The sequence below is a fragment of the Acinonyx jubatus genome, unplaced genomic scaffold, assembly GCF_027475565.1.
Source record: "Acinonyx jubatus isolate Ajub_Pintada_27869175 unplaced genomic scaffold, VMU_Ajub_asm_v1.0 scaffold_45, whole genome shotgun sequence".
Classification (NCBI taxonomy): Eukaryota; Metazoa; Chordata; class Mammalia; order Carnivora; family Felidae; genus Acinonyx; species Acinonyx jubatus.
Genome location: NW_026463964.1, coordinates 12,493 through 29,310, shown reverse-complemented (window position 1 = coordinate 29,310; position 16,818 = coordinate 12,493). Strand labels below are relative to the sequence as shown.

Here is a 16,818-nt window from a genome sequence, read left to right as displayed (position 1 = left end):
TACTGCAGACTGCACTGCCAACCTCGCTGCTGAGACCTGGGGGTGGTGGGTGCAGGCAGCAGGCGGGCTTTGTCTATTCCCGCAGCACTCCAGGGAGGGGGATGCTTTCTCCAACTGTGTACTGCACCTTAGGCCAAGCCACTGAGCCCAGGGGTGGCAGACACAGGCTTTGTACTATCACACAGCCCTCCAGGGAGAGGACCACTTTCTCCCACTGTGGACTGCATGCACCCTGACCTACCACCACACCCAGGGCTGGCTCCCCTCCTCCCCAGGTGCAAGAACAGGGAGCTGGCCCCAGTCTGAAGAAAGCCCTGCAGTTAGAGATAAGATCCCTCTCAAAGTCTGAGGTCTTTCTCCTGCCCAGATATGGTCCTACACTTCCCAAGCTGCTCTTTCTCTTCCCTTTGTCTCTCCGCAGAAGGGGGTCCCTACCTTCCAGACTCACATGGACTTTTTTTATCTCCCCCAGTTTGCAATCACCCACCTATCTTTTCTCCAGTTTTCCCATTTTCTTCTTGGTAGATCCAGTCTCTTCATACCAGACTCTGGAGTTCAAAGTCCTTTGGCTTCAGCACCTCTTTGTTTGAGAGAGGTGGGAAGTATGGATCCCCCTACTTCTCTGCCATGTTGGCCCAAAGACTCATTTCAGATCAGAGGACATGTGCAGATTGAAAGGGAGAGGATAGAGAACATATATCATGGTAACAGACATCAAAAGAAAGCTGGCGTACCCATACTTATATCAGACAAACTAGATTTTAAGACAAAGCTTGTAACAAGACATTAATGAAGGCATCATATTATAATTAAGGGGTCTATCCATCACAAAGAGCTAACAGTTGTAAATATTTATGCCTCCAAAGTGGAGCACCCAAATATATAATTCAATCAATCACAGACATAAGCAAACTTACTGATAATAATACTGTTATTGTGACTTTAGTACTCCAGTTACAACAATGGACAGATCATCTAGGCAGAAAATCAATAAGGAAAAAAATGACACGTTGGACAAGATGGACTTAAAAGATATACTCAGAACTTTATATCCTAAAGTAGCAGAACGCACATTCTTCTTGATTGTACGTGGAACATTCTCCAAAATAGATCACATACTGAGTCACAAAACAGCCCTCACCAGGTACAAAAAGATTGAGATAATACCATGCATATTTTCAGATCACAACACTATGAAACTTGAAACCAACCACAAGAAAAAATTTGGAAAACCAAAAGTACATGGAGGTTAAAGAACATCCTACTAAAGAATGAATGGATCAACCAGGAAATTAAAGAAGATATTTTTAAAAATGTAAGCAAATGAAAACGAAAACAGGACAGTCCAAATCCTTTGGGATGCAGCAAAGGTAGTCCTAAAAGGAAAATACATTGCAATTCAGGCCTATCTCAAGAAGGAAGAAAGGTCCCAAATATACCACCTAACCTTACACATAAAGGAGCTAGAAAAACAGCAGCAAATAGAACCCAACACCAGCAGATAAGGGGAAATAGTAAAGATTAGAGCAGAAATAAACACTATAGAATAAAAAAAAACACAGTAGAACAGATCAATGAAACTAAGATCTGTTGTGGTTTTTTTTAAGAAGAAACAAAATTGATAAATCCCTAGCCAGGATTCTCAAAAAGAAAAAAGAGAAGACCCCAATAGATAAAATCATGAATGAAAGAGGAGAGATCACAACTAACACCACAGAAATGCAAACAATTATTAGACAACACCATGAAAAATTATATGCCAGCAAACTGACAATTTGGAGGAAATGGAAAAGTTCCTGACACCCATATACTACAAAAACCCAAATGGGAAGAAAAGAACATTTGAACAGAGCCATAACCAATGAAGATGTTGAATCAGTTATCAAAAATCTCCAAACAAATAAGAATCCTGGGCCAAATGGATTCCCAGGGGAATTCTCCCAGGCATTTAAAAAGAGTTAATCCTATTGTTTTCAAACTGTTCCAAAAAATAGAAATGGAATGAAAGCTTCCAAATGCATTCTATAAAGCTAGCATTACCTTGATTCCAAAAACAAAGACCCCACTACAAAGGGGAATTATAGCCCAATATCCATGATGAACCTGGATGCAAAAATTATCAACAAGATACTAGAAAATTGATTTCAACAGTATATTAAATGAATTATTCACCATGATCAAGTAGGATTCATTCTTGGGCTGCAGGGCTGGTTCAATATTTGCAAATCAATCAACGTGATACACCACACTAATAGAAGGAAGGATAAGTCATATGATCCTGACAATAGATGCAGAAAAAGCACTTGACAAAATATGGCATTCTTCATTGATAAAAATCTGCAAAGTAGGGATAGAAGGAATATACCTCAAGATAGTAAAGGCCATATATGAAAGGCCCACAACTAATATCATCGTCAATGGGGAAAAACTGAGAGCTTTCCCCCTGAGATCGGGAACATGACAGAGATGTCCACTCTCATCATTGTTGTTCAACATAGTGTTGGAAGTTCTAGCCCAAGCAATCAGGCAACATAATGAAATAAAAGTCATCCAACTGACAAAGAATAAGTCAAACTTTCGCTCTTCACAGATATGATACTGTACATGGATGACCCAAAATATGCCACACACACACACACACACACACACACACACAACCTGTTAGAGCTGGTACATGAATTCAGCAAAGACACAGTGTATGAAACCAATGTACAGAAATGGGTTGCATTTGTATATACCAATAATGAAACAATAGAAGGGTATATTAAGGAATCAATCCCATTTACAATTTCCAAAAAACCACAAGATATCTGGGAATCAACGTAATGGAAGAGGTAAAAGATCTGTATGCTGAAAACTATAGAAGGTTTACGTAAGAAATTGAAGACAGAAGAAATGAAAAAAAAAATTCCATGCTCATGGATTGTAAGAACAAATATTGTTAAAATGTCACAACTACCCAAAGCAATTTACACATTCCACACAATCCCTATCAAAATAGCATCAGCAATCCTCACAAGCTAGAAAAATCCTAAAATTTGGGGGGAACCCCAAATGCCCCCTGAATAGCTGAAGTAATGTTAAAAAAGAAAACCAAAGCTGGAGGCATCAAAATCCTGGACTTTAACTTGTATTACAAAGCTGTAATCATAAGACAGTATCATACTGACACAAAACAGGCACATAGATCAATAGAATAGAATAGAGAACCCATAAATGGACCCACAGTATATGGCCAACTAATTTGCAACAAAGCAGGAAAGAGCATCCAATGGAAAAAAGACGGTATCTTTATAAAGTGGTGCTGGGAGAACTGGACATCAAAATGCAGAAGAATGAACCCAAACCACTTCCAATTTACACAAAAATAAATTCAAAGTGCATGTGAGACATTAAACCATCAAAATTGTACAGGGGAAAACAGGCAGCAACCTCTTTGACCTCAGTTGCAGCAACTTTTTACTTGACGTGTCTCCAAAGGCAAGAGAAACGAAACAAAAAGTAACTATTGGGACCTCATCAAGCAAGATAGAAAGCTTCTGCACAGCAAAGTAAATAATCAATAAAACTAAAAGGCAATTGAGGGATGGGAGAAGATATTTTCAAATGACATATAAGATAAACGATTAGTATCCGAAATCTATAAAACACCTACCAAACTCAACACCCAAAAAACAAATAATCCGGTGAAGAAATGGGCAGAAAACATGAATAGACACTTTTCCAAAAGGCATCCAGATGGCAAACAGACACATGACTAGATGCTCAACATCATTCCTCATCAGGGAAATACAAATCAAAACCACAATGAGATACAACCTCACACGTGTCATAATGGCAAAAATTGACAACTCAGGAAACAACAGATTTGGCAAAGATGTGAATGGGGAACCCTATTGCACTGTTGGTGGGAATGAAAACTGGTGCAGTCACTCTGTAAAAGAGTATGAAGATTCTTCAAAAAATTAAAAATAGAACTACCCTACAACTCAGCAATTTCACTATTAGGAAGTTATCCAAAGAATACAGGAGTGCTGATTTGAAAGGGCACAGGCACCCTGATGTTTATAGCAGAGCCATGAACAATATTCAAATTATGGAAAAAATCCAAATGTCCATGAACTCATCAACTGATGAATGGATTAAGAAGATGTACTAATGTTGGGGCGCCTGGGTGGCGCAGTCGGTTAAGCGTCCGACTTCAGCCAGGTCACGATCACGCGGTCCGGGAGTTCGAGCCCCGCGTCAGGCTCTGGGCTGATGGCTCAGAGCCTGGAACCTGTTTCCGATTCTGTGTCTCCCTCTCTCTCTGCCCCTCCCCCGTTCATGCTCTGTCTCTCTCTGTCCCAAAAATAAACATTGAAAAAAAAAATTAAAAAAAAAAAAAAGAAGATGTACTAATGTAAAATGGGCGCCTGGGTGGCTCAGTTGGTGAAACTCCCACTTTTGGCTCAGATCATGATCTCACGGTTTGTAAGTTGGAGCTCCACATCGGGCTCTGTCCTGACAATTCAGAGCCTGGGGTCTGCTTCATGTTCTGTGTCTCCCTCTCTCTCTGCCCTTCCCCCACTCACACTCTGTCTCTCAAAAATAAACATTAAAACAAAAAGATGTGGGACACACATACAGACACACACAATAGAATTCTACTTGGCAATAAAAAAGAATGAAATATTGTCATTTGCAACAATATAGATGGAAATGGAGGGTATTATGTTAAGCAAAACAAGTCAGTCAGAGAAAGACAGATATTATATGATTTCACTCATATGTGGAATTTGAGAAACTTAACAGATGAACATAGGGGAAGGGAAGGAAAAATAAGATAAAAACAGAGAGGTAGGCAAACCATAAGAGACTCTTAAATACAAAGAACAAACTGAGGGTTAAGGGTGACAGTGGGTTTGAAGGTGAGCTAAATCAGTGATGGGCATTAAGGCAGGCACTTTTCAGGATAAGCACTGGGTAGCAAATGTAAGAGATGATTCACTGGGTTTTACTCCTGAAACCAAGACTACACTGTATGTTAACTAATGTAAAAAAAAAAAAAAAGCTGCATAAGGAAATGCAGGAATGCTAGACATCCTAGCTCTTAGCATAGATGTTTATGGGACCATGTTCAGCAGCTGTGGCCATAAAAGTACATCACACATCTTTTCCCCAAATACAAAACAAGCAGGGGAGGGGATTCAGAGGTCATTGAAAAGGATCCCTGGAGGATTTAAATCTAGGTAAAGTGTTAACATGGAGCCCCTAGAGGAAGAATGATAATGGAAAGTCCTGCCTGCCCTTAGTCAATTTGCAAATTACCTTCTCCTGTCCTTATCCTTTCCACATGTAGGGTTTGACCTCTTTACATGCTTTTTGCTAATGCAACTCCAGAGTTTGAACTAGAAAACTTAAAGTTTCAAATATTTGATAAAAAAAACTCCAAAACAAAAAACAATACCTCAATAAAAGAAGCAGGAAACAAACCTTTTCCTTTAAAGTGTAGAAAGCAGCCACTGTCCTGGGGCAGGTAGTAGTCCTGGAAATTGTTACACTTAAGGACATCCAATGTCAATGGTTGCCGCCATTCCTGTGAAAGTAACTTCAACCTCTAAATCTCAGTAATTCTGAGGAGCTGTCTCTTCTTTTTACCCAAATTCATTATACTGAAATTAACCTGTTCTCTGAGTAAGAGGAATTTGGGAGCAGGGCTGGCTCTTCTCCTTCCTCCCACATACAATAGCTGATGACTCTGTAAGATTTCTTAGTTCAAGAAAGACTATGAGAGTCTGTACACCATTTAAATTGCTGTAGGAAGTAATAGAACCAAACCAAACTCCTGGGCTATAAAAGAAGGCTTTAATATAATAATATTCAAATCTAGCTTTTACTATTTAAGATAAATATTGCCACTCCAAGTAGGTAAATAGATGGGAGGAAGAAGTGTCAAGGAGATGGGGTTCATCACAGCAAGTGTCCAAGCTGCTGAGGAAAGGTTGCACTATCACTGGACATTCACTCAGTCCTGAGCTTGATTGTGGCCAATTCTTCTTGTTCTTGAGTTTCACTGGTCAGCTAGGATTGGGGCTCCAGCTGGCAGGACAGGATGTAGCTAAAGAGAGAATGACACCTGTGAGTCGACCAGGAGCTACAATTCAGGTGTCTCTCCCAGTGTTTTCCCAGTAGCTGGAGTCTGGTGTTCCAGTGATCACAAGGAAACAAGGCTTGAGGCTGCCCAGGGAACCATGGATGCAGGATCCCTAGAGTGGCCACCAGAAAGAGTCCACGCCTTTGCCCAGCTCCTGATGGGCCTCACCTCTCATCCTCACTGAGTCGCTCCACAGCCTGGAAGCAGGCTCTAAACTCCTCCTTCGGTTCTAGAGTGTAGTTATCTGCAGCCACCTGGAGGAGCATGATCTCTTTCATTACTTTGTATTCCTAGGCCAAGAGAAGAACAGGATGCACACAGAGCCTGGGTGGGTTGAGCAGTGGGATAGGGGACCAGTCCTAGGTCTTTGCACATGTGGCAATCTTCCTTCCCTGAAAATTCATCCAGTCTCAACCTGTTCTCAGAGGTGAGTATAAATAGCCCCTCCTCCTGCAGGAAGTTATCCCTGATGCCACTCCCCTGACTTCACTTACCAGATGGATGGGTCTTACACTTTTTCATTATCAAACTATTCCAGTAAATGTGTGATGGAGGGGATGCAGCCAAGAAATATTCTTCCCAGGGGCATCTCTGGTATCCACTCCCCTACACTTCCCTAATAGGAAGTGCCACAAATGCTCACCTTAGTTTTTTTCTTATGGTTGATCTCATCTCCCTAGAAAGCAAATAGCCAAAGTCCATCAGAAAGAGCCCCTTGTTATTGCTTGTTCCTTATACCCATCCTTTCTCATGTTGTTCTCGTGCCAGGACACATTAGAAGACTGTCCATACACAGAAAACAGGACTGGGATATAAGCCAGGCTCTGGGGTCCAGAGAAAGGAGGACATGGGGTAGACAGTCAAGCACCTTATAGCACAACCCTCTCTGATGACAGAAGGGGAGGCTGAAACCTCTGGGGGGAGGGGGCTGTTAGGCTATGTAAGTGCTTGCCGATGTGGAGGTGCCTGACTTTGCTCTCCCCCCATAAGCAGCCTGAGAGGAAGAGGCTGAGGTCAACTCAGACAAACTTCATGCAGCTTTGCATTCAGACAGTCTTGGGCACCAGGACCAGTGTCATAAGTGCAAACTCCCTTCACTCACCACTGAGATGAGAAACTCTAGCTCACAGGGGTAGCTGTGAAGCTCTCATGAGGGGAGGTTTGCAAGTACTGAGGTCTCAGGACTCATTACAGGGGTTCTCCACTCCCAAACCTCAGGATTCTGGGCCCTCCTACACAATCTAGAGGTTCACTCACCTTCAGATAGTCCTTCATTGCAGTGTCCAGCATCACCATGTCAGTGAGGAAAGTGCCAAGGAAGGGGACAACACCCTGTGTCATTGGGGTGGGGGTGGGATGAGTCCCTGCTCTCAGGTGCACACAGGGACCCTCCCTTGAAAATGCTTCAGCCTCCTGGTCCACCCCAGGTTCTCACATGGAGCAGCCTAGGATCCCTAGCAGCCGCCTCTCAATTCTCCCTTACCCTCACCCTCCAAGGACAACAGACTTCTCCTAATCACCACCAGGGCCTGCTTTTAGAAAATCAAATTGTATGTAGTCCTAGGCCCCTCCCCACCCACAAATCCATTCTGCATCCAGCTGGATAGACCCTCCTCCTAGTCACTTTAAAATAAGAGTTTTGGAAGCTGTGGCAACAAGAGGAGGAGCTGGAGTAGAAAGGTCCACCTGTCTTGATATGGAGGCCTCCAGCTGTCAGAGAGGAGCCCTTCTCCTCTCACTCTGGAGGCTCTATTCCCCAGGAACACTCACCTTCTTCTGCAGCCTTTTCTGGGCTCTCTGGAGGCTCATCATCAGGGTGGCCCATTTAGATGGCCACTCCTGCAGGGTCAAGGACAAGTTCATTGAGACCATAATATCCTCAGTCCACTAACCCCCCCCCCCCACCATCTTTGACTTGAGACCCTGGACATCTGACCCAAGTCAGCTGGTACCAATGCTACATTATCCTTAAGCAGGCTGTGAGTGATTCTAGCACAATCTCGGCTCCAACATTCACTCCATGTGTGACCTTGAACTTGCAGCCTGGCCTTCCTGAGCTTGTTTTCTCATTGAGAAAAGTAAGAACACCACCTACGTCACATGGTCTTCTGAGGACTCAGTGTCCTATTACTATCATTATTGGTTCCCTCCATCCATCCCAACCCCACTACTGAGCAGAGGGCTGTCCTCTGGGCTCTCAAGCTGTATACAGGTCCCCATCTGGACTAGCTGTTAATATGGAGAGACAGGGTGTCTATAGCATCTGGTTGAACAGCACCTTCTTGCTCCAAACCCAATGGAATCTTCACCCCAAACTGTAACCATATTCATACCAAAGGCTTCATGTCATTCCCCTACACAGCAGTCTTTCTTCATCCACTCAGGACCCTGTTCCCTCAGGCCCCACTCTCTCTCTTCCCAAACCTCCTCTTCCCATGATACCTTCAGGAGCAGTTCCCTTCTCTGTGGGTTATCTTCAGTGCACAGCTTTTTAAATTTTTGAAAGCTCTTCCTGAATAGAGGAAAAAAATGGCAGAAAAAATTATAGGAATAATGTGTCTTGATTGTAAGTCCCTCTTATTTGAGTACTCCAAAAAGTCAAACTGCCAGTATTAGGGTTTTCTCTGGATTCCTCTGAGAACTAAGGTGTTTGTAGGACATGGAGGGAGCTCTCATGTGGGTCATCCAGTGCCACCATTTCCATATTAATTGAGCAACTCTGTTTCAGTCAGTTGTGGTTTCAATTGGGCAGAGAGTTTTGTTGCTGTAAAGTAAGCACTTGATAATATTTAATTTGGGTCAACTCAGAATAGGGTGGACTATTCTCCAGGGTGGGTTATAGACCTGTACACCAGCCCAGGTTCTATTGCCAGGGTTTGCTGCCTCCCAGGAGGGTCCCAGTTACTGAGGGGGAAAAGATGTGCATATGGGAAATCTCTCATCCTCCCTGATCCTTCTATGGAGAGAGGCATACTCACCTGGAAACTCTCTCCCATGTCTTCTTCAGACGGTAAATTGAGGCACTCTGCAGAGCAGAGAGGATGGCATGCAGTGAAGAGTAGTTCCTCATGATTTGACAGGCCTGGGGAGGGAAGAGAATGAGTGGTCAGTGGGTAGCAGGAGTCCTATTTGCTCTAAAGTATCAGCCTCCCTCAGTTTAAATTTTCCCTCCAAGATGACAGATATCCAGGTGCCTGCAGAAAGGCACATATAAGACCCAAAGAGTAACACTGCTGGGGAGAGGGAAGATTTTAGCTCATTCCAAGGAAGGAGCCAGGTAGGAACTGAGCGTTCCACCATTGGGACATGCAAGTAAAAGTCAGCATGTCCCTGGAGGGAAGAGCCTAGGGACTGTGCAGACCCTAGGGCTTAGACTAGGGACTCCAACCCTGAGAATTGATAAAGGAAATATCAGTTTCCAAGGCTCAGAAGAGTGACTCATCTTGGCCTCCCATAAAATACCTTGGCCACCTTTATCCAGTGCTCCACCACCATGGCCCTGTCCTGGGCTATCATTCTTGGGTTTCCAAGGCAGGTGGTGATGACACAGTTGACCACACTGTTAAATTGGGTGACGGTAGCACAGACTGTGGGTGCCAGGTGCTCATTACCAGGTTTATTCCGCTTGGACCAGATGGAGCCCAGGCACTGATGAGGCAGCACCTTCTTGAACAGCTCCTAGAGAATGGGGTGGGGAGGGGAGGGGTGTTCAGCCAGCCATTTCACATTCAGGATTAATGTCCTAGGTAGGAGGTTACCAGGTCAGAGCTTTAGTTCCTGAAGCTGAGAATGTGGCCTGAGCCTGATTGGAATCCCTGGATTTCATTCCATTCTATTTTCACTGAGGGAGTCAAGTACAGGAAGACCTAGGAGTGAATACTGGCAGGGAAGGAAGGAGAGAATTTGGACCCTGGTCATCCTTGCTAACCCCAGCCTCTAGATGACAGTTCAATGTGACTCCTCACAAGGGGGCCTTTTCCACTCCACCTGTTTTTCCCTTTGGTCCTACTCTCCTTTCGATGCACAATCCCCCATGACAGTTACAACCACAGGTTTCTCTGTTTCCCCTTGTAGTTATGTACATGTCAGATGCCTAATAAGTGCACAGGGTGTTAAGCCTCCAAGGAAGATGGGTGGGTGACCCATGGACTTGGCTGCACCCAGTGAGCTGTCTTCCTCCACCTGAAGGACCAGGGCCTACCCATTTTTCTAGCTGTTCTAAGCTCATTTAACCTACACAGTAACTCTGCATCAATTCTTATCAGTGCCTATCTCTACAGTTTGCAGCTGGACAGTGAAAGCTTGATTTAAGGACCTTGGCAGGGTACCATGGTTGATAAGTGGTCGAGCTGAAATTTGGACCCGGACTATAGTAGTCCACCTCAGGGAAAGGCAGGTCTGGGTTAGCTGACGGCAAAAATGTAGAAAGTGCCCTGCCCTGTCCTGCCCTGAGAGCCCAGCTTCTTACCGCATCTATGTACGTTAGCTGCTCTGCCACCAGCTTGGGAGGGAAGTCCATGAGGCTGGGCTTCTCCTCATTCAGCTGGTTCTTTGGGGTTACATGCCAGTGGCAGGAAGGCTCTGGCACTGGAGTTGGCTCTGTCTCTATTTTTAGAGCTGGAGTTAAAATTCTAAGTAAAGCTGATGATTGAGCTGATTGTAGCTGTGGACCTGGCACATATGCTGAAGAAGATGTTAACACTTGTTCCAGTTCTGGAACAGCTGATGGAGGTGATGCTGGCTCTGACACTTGAGATGATGGTTGAAACATAACTGGTGCTGTCTCTAGTTCCATAGTAGACCCCTTTTCTGGCTCTGCAACTGGAAGGAGCCCTGGGGCTGGCACTGGATCAGGATAAAGAGAAAGGTTCATCCACATAACTGACTTTCCAGGTGCCTTCCCAAAAACAGGACAGGTACCATTGCTTTCAAAACAATATTCAGCCCATGAGCCCCACCCCAGTTAGCCTTCCCAGATTTTAATCCCCTTTACCATCTGACTCTGCCTCAGTGGGCTCCAGAGTTTCCTGATGCACCAGGATAAGGGCGGTGTGGTTCTTCAGGTTCCAGTCATGCAGCTTCATATCCACATAGGCTGTCTTTACTTTGAAACTGGTAAAATTCAGAGACTGCCAGGTATCCTGCAATTTCTGGTCAGGCCATGTACTCAAGATGGGAGAGAGGGTGCTGGGAAGAGTCATGTGTGGAGAAACATCAGAGGCCTGGCCTTTTATTCCACACTGTACTCCCACAGCATCATTATTTCTCTATGGATCCCAGAGGATGGCCCAGCCCACTTCCAACCCCGCCTTTGCAGTGGAAGGCCTAGTCATCCAGAAAACCTGTGTGAGTCTGGTTTTTTCACTGATACTCTTCTCACCACGGCCTTGGGCATAGTCAACGCCATCCTCAGTACAGACCAGTAATAGGGCTTACGTTTGAGGCCGATTTATGAGCAGTCTTCTCACTACACCTTCTGTTCTTGGCCCTAGTTGCTGTGGTTAGCAGAGGTAGATATGGAGAGAAGCAGGCAGAGCCAGATGGAACAGTGGAAGGGATGGGTCTCTTAGGCACCAACTGAACCCAGACTGTGCTCTGCTTCCCAGAAGTTTTAGGGCCCCATCCACAGCTCTCTTTGACTCATTTGCTTCTTCACAGGAAGCCCCCAAACATAAGCCCTCCTATGGAAATCAAGAGATCTGTGAGTTCCATGGTTCTGAAAGTCCTCCTCCAGCCACAACCCCTATAGTCTCTTATGCTGCTCTGTGGATGCAGGAGGCCCTCCTTCTGAACCTGAAGACCCACTCATGTTTACTTGGTCTTGTAGTCTGTCATAATGGTCAAATAAGGGACAATCCTTTCATACCCAGAGGACGCCATGAAAATGTCACATATAATGAACCAAGGACATGAGTGATTATGATGTGTACAGTGATTGCCTACCCTCTGACTAGAATTGACACCAAAGCATTGTGTCTACTTTATTCACTGAACTATCTTAGTGACTAGAAAAGTGCCTGCATTACTAGGTGATTAACATATGTTGTTGATTGAATTAACCCAACCAGTACTTTTCAGATAACTGGGTGGGCCATGGGTGCCTCTGCCTGTCCCCCAGCAAGCCCTAGTCTGGCCATATAAAGGAAAAATACCAAGCCCAGCTAGATAGACTCTCAGAAGTCCTTTGCAAACAGGACAACTTCTGCTTTCCATGTACTTTTCTAAATTCAGAAGTGCCACAGGCCTGTGAGCGTTGAGGTTGAGAGCTTCTTCACTGGAGAGAGAGAGAAAACTATTACACCTAAAGATACTCAGCATGTCCAGCAGCCCTTTCTACAGAGCCAGGCACCAGATAAGCCCATGCCATGTTTTCTCCCATAATTTCCTACAGTTAACACTGTGAGGTTCATCCTCTTACCACCCCACTTCCAGAAGAGGAAAGTGAAGCTCATAGAGGTGCAGTAACATTCCCAAGATACACAAGTAGTAAATGGGAGGCTCACCCCTGTGCTGTGTATGAGGCAGGCACTCACTTTTTGAACTGCTGTCCCAGGACTAATTGGGCCATGGGGAACACCTGGTATATGCAGAAAATGGTTGTGATGTTTGAGGTGTTTCTATCCTGGAAAGGTGATTGTAGCAGGGACTGTACACTATCTTCCATTGTGCCTTCCTTGAGCTTCAGCATTGTACAGGCCTCATCCAGGGACAGGGTTGATTCCTTTTAACACCAGGTAGACAAGGAGGGGCGTGTAGTCAGCTTCAATGCCATGAACTACCAGGAAGATCAGGGTCTGGTTCTCAGACCAGAGACCCCCATCCCTTTGGGAACTTGTGAAAGAGAAGGGACTTGAGTGCCCACACAGAATATGGTTCTAGGCTTAAAATTGCAATTGGTTTTAGGGGGGAAATGATAAACCATTGGTAACTTCCAGGCATTCTCTTAGATGAGCAACAATAGCACTTCTTTTAATAGCCTATATTAAGAGCATTATGCCAGTGAGTCATCAGCAAACACCCCTACTGTAGATATGAGAAAACAGAGGGTTAGAATTTCAAATGCTGCTCAAGATCATATAGGTTAGTCCTGAGAATTGTCAAAAGCATGGGCTGCATTTCCTCTAAGCTAATGAGGCTTGGTCTGTTCCTGATAGGGAGAAAGTTTCTGGGGGAAACCACCTTCTTCAGCAGGCCCCAGGGAGCCAGTCAATTGTAGTCTGGGTTCCGGGCTTACCCTGATCATCTCTGGGTCCTGAGAAAGGACATGAATCTGGACCTGTTCTGACCCTATACCAGCAACTTGATGTTGTTGCTGGACTGATGCACCTGCTGCTTGTCAAGGGAGATGGAGTTTAATCCTTAGAGCAGCTCATCAAAGATTTCCTGGGTGAAACTCTTAAAAGACAGAGGCAGGTATCTCAGCCAGGAGGCATCAAAGTCCTTCCACCCAATTTGTGCTTCCATGTTATGGCAGATGATATAGCAACCTAAAACATTCTTTTAGGACACTTAAGATTTTCCCTGCATCACTGTTGAAATGAAAACAGAATTGAATCCTGTCAAGTTCCAACAGACTTGAAAGGCTGAAACAGTGGCACACAACCTCCTTTATGGAATATTATGAAGACATATAAGAACACAGCTCATGACTTGGTGGGCCTACAATAATTTAATGTGTTCTGAGAGACAGGACATTACAGAAACATATAGAATGGCTTCATCCCACCCTTAATTTTGTGTTAAATCACCCTGTTTTGTGTGATGATATGTAAGGGCTTGGAGAAGTTCTGCAAGGACAGTGGAGCTGAGTGCTACCCAGGATATCTGGGGCAAGTAGGTAAAATAATAAAACAGCAGTAAAATGCAAAGATACTCATGGCCTCATGAAAAGTAAAAAAAATAATAATAAATAAATAAAAATGATTAATTAAAAACATTAAATATGTTCTCTATCAAAATATAAAAAATAAAATACATACACAATACATGCATTCTCTACCATTCCAACATATGTAAAGAGTGTCCTCCTACCTTACCACATAGCTGGTGGCAGAGGTTTGGATATTCAGATTATTTTGTGGTTGGGCCTGTGGGACGCTCATGTGGAAGTATGATGTGAGGGCCTCAGGTTTGGCCCCATATTTATGTGCAGGCCCTGGGTGTGAAAAACCCTCTTCCCATTCTTACCTCAGAGCAGCACTGATTCTTGGTATCCTTCTGCACCTGACACTTATCTAGGGTGCTGCAGTAGTTGAAACCATGGACCAGCTCCTCAAAGATATCCTGGGTGAAGCTCTGCAAGTACAGTGCCCCGTAGTCGGGCCAAGAGACCTTAGGGTCCTCCCTGGACATTGCCACAAGGGGACATCCCCATTAGAAATTGTGTTCTCTACAGTACAGGCTAAGAGGGGAAGCTGTAAAGACACCCAGCAAGGAGGAAACCAGAAGAAACTCTAGGGCTCGTAATTAACATATAGGTAGTTGAACTTGGTCCCCAGAAATCATCTTCTCCTGCCTGCCAAGACCTGGGGTATGAACATGAGAGATGTGCTAGGCTTTCAACACCTGACATCTTGCTTCTGCTCATGAAGGGCATAGCCCTCGTCCTCGGTCCCCTCCGCCCTCCCTCTCTCCCTCCCTCTCTCTCTCTCTCTCTCTCTCACACATACACACACAATGAGGGGCAAGAGGTGTGGGCCTGCTCTGGGCAGGATCAGAGTTGTGGCATGCTCTGTCCAGTGAGTGGGTTGCCCTGAGCTGCCTTGTGTTACCTGTGAGCGCCTCCTGCCAAATGACCAACAGCTTCGGAGATGAGGGCCGAGCTGATGTCTACAGTGACATAAAGGTTTCTCACTCTGGGCTTTCTTAAGCCCACATATCCTGAAAATGGGGATACAGCAACAGAACATTTTGCTCTCTAGAATGACTCTGGGCAAGTGAGCTGGAAAGCAGGCCATCTCTAGAATGTGGGCACCTGGTTACCAGAGTTCTAAGTTCTGTTGAAGCCTATCACCAAGGAAGTGAAGTCACTTTTTCAAGATTCCAGTACCTGGGGCCCTCCTTTAAATGAGACCTATCTAGAACCCCTTATTGGTAGTTGACTGCTTATCTTTCTCCTCCAATGTCATCTCCTTAACTGTCAACAATGAGTCAAAAATGCCATAGCCACAACTCTCTGGAAATGCAAGTAGGGTCCTAATTTTGAGGATACAGAACTGAATTCAGCTTTTTTTCTTTGTTTGTTTTACCAGTTATATGTCCTAACTCAATGTGTCTCTCAAGTATTCCATAGTTTCCTAACGTGCACGTTGGGATCAGGCTAGAATATACTTCCTAGGAGCCTCATCGGGTGTAAATGGATAAGATTGATAATATGTGTGGGCTGTTATCCAGTGTATCTGAGGCCCAAAATTAAGTATGGAAGAATTAAAAAAAGGGGTGGGATGTGGCATGGAGTACTATTCAAAAGAGACATCAGTGTAGTAATGGAACAGTCACTCTTCCTCTTGGCCTTATTTTAATACGGGTTCCATGATGGGGTGGAATGGTAGTAAAACCAATTGTTTCCTGTTGTATTTAGAATGAGACTCAGTTGTCTCATTTCAATCTATGAGGGGGCAGCCTCCACAATGGCTCCCCATGCTGACTTGTGGTATATTGTTTTGTAACTGCTAAGTGGCTAGAGACTGGTTTCTGACCAATAGGATACAGCCAATGTGATGGAAAGTCATGTCTACGTTTCAATTTCAAATAGTCTTTCACTTCCTAGTTACTTCCTCTCATGTACCATTTCTCTCCTCTTTCCCTTTACCTTTTTCTTTATCCCTGAACCAAAAATCAAGTAGTGTTTTGAGCTGCCATTATATAGAGGCCCAGATGGCAGAGAACTGAGGCAGTGTCCAGGCTGAAAGACACATAGGAACCCAGGCTCTGAGTCCAAATGGCATCCTGAATCATATGAGTCAACTTGGGAGAAAATCTTCTTCCAATCTAGCCTCAGTTGAGGCCACAGCTGCAGCTTCTGACATACCCTGAGGCTGGGGAACCAAGTTAATATGTGCCTGGTTTCTTCATCCACAAAAAAACATGTGAGGTATTAAATATATGTGTTTTACAGTGCAAGGTATTGGGACAATGCAGTAACAGAAGAGCAACAGATAACTTTCTACCAGGCCTCAGCACTTCTCCCTGCCCCTCCTCCCTCCCCTTTGCTCTCCTCCTAGTTTCCCTCCAGCCACACTGGCTGCCTTTTTCACCTCCTCTGGACAAACTGGCTTCTGTTAGTGAGTGTGTGAAGCAGTGTAGCTTCTTCCTGACACACTGCACGATGACTTGTTCAAGTCTAGTTCCCTTTTGTCATTCTGTTCTTAGCAATGTCATCCCCAGTGAGGCCTTTCATACCTTCCTACCCAATGACTCTCCAGCCTTCATTCATAGCACACATCATTTGCTCTTTTCTTTCACATGCCTTTGCTTTTGTGCTATTGCCTATCTCTAGACTGTGAGTTCCTGGAAGGCAGGTAGCTCTTGGTATTTTCAGCTCCACACATGGGCCCAACAAGGTACTGGCATCAGGTTAAAAGCTTAGTGCATAGTTAATAAATAAATGACAAGGTCTTAGAGCCCATCTCCCCTTTTAACCACATACACTGAAGAGAGAAATGCTGCTAACAGTTTCAAGT

The 16,818-nt window shown here is 44.5% G+C and overlaps 1 protein-coding gene across 4 annotated transcripts; it reads right to left on the bottom strand.

Moving 5' to 3' along the window:
- Positions 1 to 5,392: 5,392 nt before the first annotated feature.
- LOC113597310 (ral guanine nucleotide dissociation stimulator-like) lies at positions 5,393 to 15,216 on the bottom strand. 4 transcript variants are annotated; one of them, XM_053213962.1, is made up of 13 exons: positions 14,908 to 15,209; positions 14,324 to 14,431; positions 12,670 to 12,857; positions 11,130 to 11,323; positions 10,605 to 10,981; positions 9,599 to 9,814; positions 9,115 to 9,218; positions 8,579 to 8,648; positions 7,907 to 7,975; positions 7,394 to 7,468; positions 6,780 to 6,812; positions 6,305 to 6,426; positions 5,829 to 6,100 (listed from the first exon to the last, which is right to left on the bottom strand). In XM_053213962.1, the coding sequence occupies exons 1-13, from the start codon at positions 15,091 to 15,093 to the stop codon at positions 6,064 to 6,066; spliced, it is 1,779 nt and encodes a 592-aa protein (XP_053069937.1). In that variant the 5' UTR covers positions 15,094 to 15,209; the 3' UTR covers positions 5,829 to 6,063. The 4 variants fall into 4 exon arrangements, with proteins under 4 accessions (XP_053069939.1, XP_053069937.1, XP_053069938.1 ...); XM_053213963.1 differs by lacking the exon at positions 6,780 to 6,812 and having other exon boundaries at positions 14,908 to 15,210; XM_053213965.1 differs by lacking the exon at positions 14,324 to 14,431 and having other exon boundaries at positions 14,908 to 15,203.
- Between the last annotated feature and the right edge of the window lie 1,602 nt (positions 15,217 to 16,818).